This window comes from Haplochromis burtoni, unplaced genomic scaffold, assembly GCF_018398535.1.
Source record: "Haplochromis burtoni strain Fernald_Lab_line unplaced genomic scaffold, NCSU_Asbu1 Contig_19, whole genome shotgun sequence".
Taxonomy (NCBI): domain Eukaryota; kingdom Metazoa; phylum Chordata; class Actinopteri; order Cichliformes; family Cichlidae; genus Haplochromis; species Haplochromis burtoni.
Genome location: NW_024582380.1, coordinates 1,074,920 through 1,078,306, shown reverse-complemented (window position 1 = coordinate 1,078,306; position 3,387 = coordinate 1,074,920). Strand labels below are relative to the sequence as shown.

The following is a 3,387-nucleotide window of genomic DNA, read 5'->3' as shown; positions in this document are numbered from 1 at the left end:
CACACACACACACACACACACACACACACACACACACACACACACACACACTCAGTATCACTCATATGCACACTCTCTGCCAGTCTGCTGTCTGCAAGTCACAGCTTGGCTGACAGCTTTTCCACAATGCTAATGTAACTGCTGTGTTGACAAGCTGACACATGGAGCAAACCACGCAGATGTGCTTTGCATAAATACTCTTCAACTGTTCACCCAGGTCACAACAAATTATGGGGAAGTGGTCGAGTTACAAAAAGAGTCTGAAATGCTTTACAGTATTTACTACTCATGACTTACAACGTGTTAATTAGTCACTTTATTTACACTCCATCTATTAATTGCTGGCTCAGGATTTAATGTAATTCCTTTAACTCAAAATATAACATTTACTTAGCCTTTGTATAAGATAATAATAAAAGATAATAAAATGCAACCTTTGTTTATTATTTTCACCGGACAAGAAAGGGTTAAGTTGAATGAGTCATCACCAGCAGACTGCATTAATCACACCAACGTCACTAATTAAAGACACACATCTGTTTTTGTGGCCGTGTGTGCAGCACATGATGCGTGCATATTACAATCAATAACTCCATCCATTTGTGGGACTGCATGTTAAACGTATAAAAAAAAAATTCCAACCCAAATTGAAACAAAGAGAAATTAAATAAGAGCTAATTATGCTGTTTGGCATTTAACATGTGGAGTCCTCCTGGCACTTACACACTCAGCCTCTGCATCCAGACTCCATTAATAAATCTCTAAAGAGTCAAAATATTTTCAATAAGCTGCACAATATCTTTATTTGCCTAACCAAGTCAGTCTGAAGAGTCTCTGTTAAGTGACTGAGTGTGCGATTGTGAGCGCCTGTCAAAGTGTTTCGGCGAGTGAGTGCTCGTGTTCGTGTTTGCAACTGTGGTTCATAGCAGCCCATTATGATCTATTGTTTGCTTTAATCAATAGTTGTCACTCAGTGCTACAGCTGAATGCAGCTGATTGCTATGATTTGTCAATACTAGCAGGCTAAACAGTGGGATAATAATGAGCAGTAATCGGATGCTTTCTGGTATCATTTAGTCAGACACCAGAGGGTTATAGTCTGTAACAACCACAAACAAAATCTATAATGGGGGCGTCTTAGAAAGCTTTGCATGCATTTCAACAAACACTAAATCAGTGTAAGTGCAGATCGTACATAAAGCTACAGAAGTACAGAAGTTGCTGTTTTTTGAAGAACTGCTTACCAGGATGAAAAGAAGTTGAGTCTTAGAGCACAGAGCTCCTAAATAGCTTTTGTGGATGAGACATCGGCTCACGTGTCCCACTTTAACCAGGCAAACTTCACATCGCAAAATGATCATACATCCAGAGCTGATACAAACACCTCCAGATGTTTACACTTATCACACGCACAGCGACACAATATGTTGACGAGGCACTGCAGGAGCGTTTTTCCAACTGGCCCCTTGTATTTCCCCCACAACCCCCCTCCCCCTTTCTCACTCTCCTGCAAACTTGCAGCCTGAGTGACTCATCCAGGCGTATCGGCTCAGCTCACACATAATCTATAGCCACTGAAAACCCAACAAATCTGAGAAGCTCATACACACTGGGCTACATGTACAAACAAACAATAAGGCTCTGTAAACTCAGGTGAATGTCTTGGGTATAAAAACTGTCAAGTAGCACACAGGAGGGAGAGTTAGTCCTGTGGTTAGAATACTCTAAATATATGTCCTTTATATATACCTATATATAGATAGACAGACAGACAGACAGACACACACACACACACACACACACACACACACATACATACATACATTCATATATGTTATTTGCATGCAAGTCCTTGATTTTTACTTTTATCCCCTTGAAATATTATAAACATATGAATACTGAAGTGGAAGACAACTCAGTAGGCTACTTACTGAGCTTATAACACAATATTTACTGAGAAGAAAGCCCGTATTTTTAAATGCAGTGCTTGAGTTCACCAGTACATTGCTAAAGTAAAGAAATAAATAAGAAATAAAAATACAGCTATTAATTTTTCCCATAAAAGTTAACACCTGTTGGGTGTTATAGTTCACCACTTGTACAGTTTCACAGTCCTGTGGCAAGTGGAGGCAATTAAGCGCAATGAAGTGCCTGCCAGGGTAAAGGGCAGCACTCGTGAGAATTAAAAACTTAAAAACGGGATTAAAAGAAAAAAAAAACTTCACAGAGCTGAGTGTTCTTACCTGTTGCTGAGGCATCTGAGGGAGCGAGAGGCTCCTGACTTGTCAGCGGGATGAAACAGCGGGTATCCACCGAGCTACAGGTCCGGAGAGTTCGTGTTTTCTACTGGCTTTGTTTTTTCTTTTGAAGTCCCTGCCCGCTCCGTTTAGACTCGATGCTGACGCGGCTGGGTCCCTTATAAGGCATGCGTTGCCAGAATCTGCGCGCGAGTTCATTCGGGCGCTGTCCGGGAGGCGCGTGGTGCTGAAATGAAGAATGAAACGAGTCCTCGCGCTCTTGTTTCTCCTTCGGCAGCCTAGAGCGTAACGCAGTTTCCATAGCGACCTGCCGTCATTCAGTTATGACTGGGGAGTGCGCGTGCACGCGCGCGCGGATGAGTGCGCGTGCAGCAGTCTTCTCACAACAATGGTGGAGTTGTGGTGGTAAAGAGGGCGTTAACAAGTGTCAGGGATAATTCGAGTGTTCGTGCCAGGCCTGCATTAAGAAGAATAAAAGTTTACAGGACGAACTAATCACAGCCGTGCAACCTGTGCGTGTACCAACAAATCCTCACTTTATTATGTGGCCTTTCTGTGTGTTTGACGTGTCAGCGCTGAACTCAACTGCTACCACATCACCTCAGTATTACACCGTGGCTGAGCTGAGGTTGAGGCCATAAATGTCGGGACATATGGTTTTGGGGGGACATTTTCTCAACCGCTTCTCATCACGAAAACATCATTATATCTAATGCTGTGTCCACACAAAGTGTCAGCAGATACAGTATGAGTCATCCATGCAGCTCCCTCCCCCTAACCCAGCCTTAACCCCCCCCCCCCTCCCCAAACCCGAGCCTTCTTTGGCTGGCCGGTGCACGCACACACTGGAACACTGTCTCTATCTGGACAATTACAGCCAATAATCCTTCTCCCCCCTTCATACTGCAAATTCGTGCTCCATCCCTTAAAAACCTACTTGCACAAATCCCCGCGCGTGTTCCCTTGCCGTGTTAGCTCACACAGCCATTCTTTCCGCGGAACTCTATAAACAAGCAGTTGCAGATGTTACCTAGTTACGTGTTAATGCATCCGCAATAAAGTGGAAGGATATGCGTGAAAGCGTTAAGTCAAACACGGCTGGCTCTGTGGAAAAGGTCAATTTACTCCT

The 3,387-nt window shown here is 43.5% G+C and overlaps 1 protein-coding gene across 1 annotated transcript in view; it reads right to left on the bottom strand.

Annotated features, from left to right (window-relative positions):
• The window catches only part of tent5d (terminal nucleotidyltransferase 5D), a 9,408-nt gene that overhangs the window by 5,497 nt on the left and 524 nt on the right, over positions 1-3,387 (bottom strand). The window contains exon 2 of the mRNA XM_005916544.3: positions 2,244-2,715. Within this exon, the coding sequence (XP_005916606.1) occupies positions 2,244-2,258 (15 nt within the window). The 5' untranslated portion in view covers positions 2,259-2,715. The remainder of the gene's footprint in view (positions 1-2,243; positions 2,716-3,387) is intronic.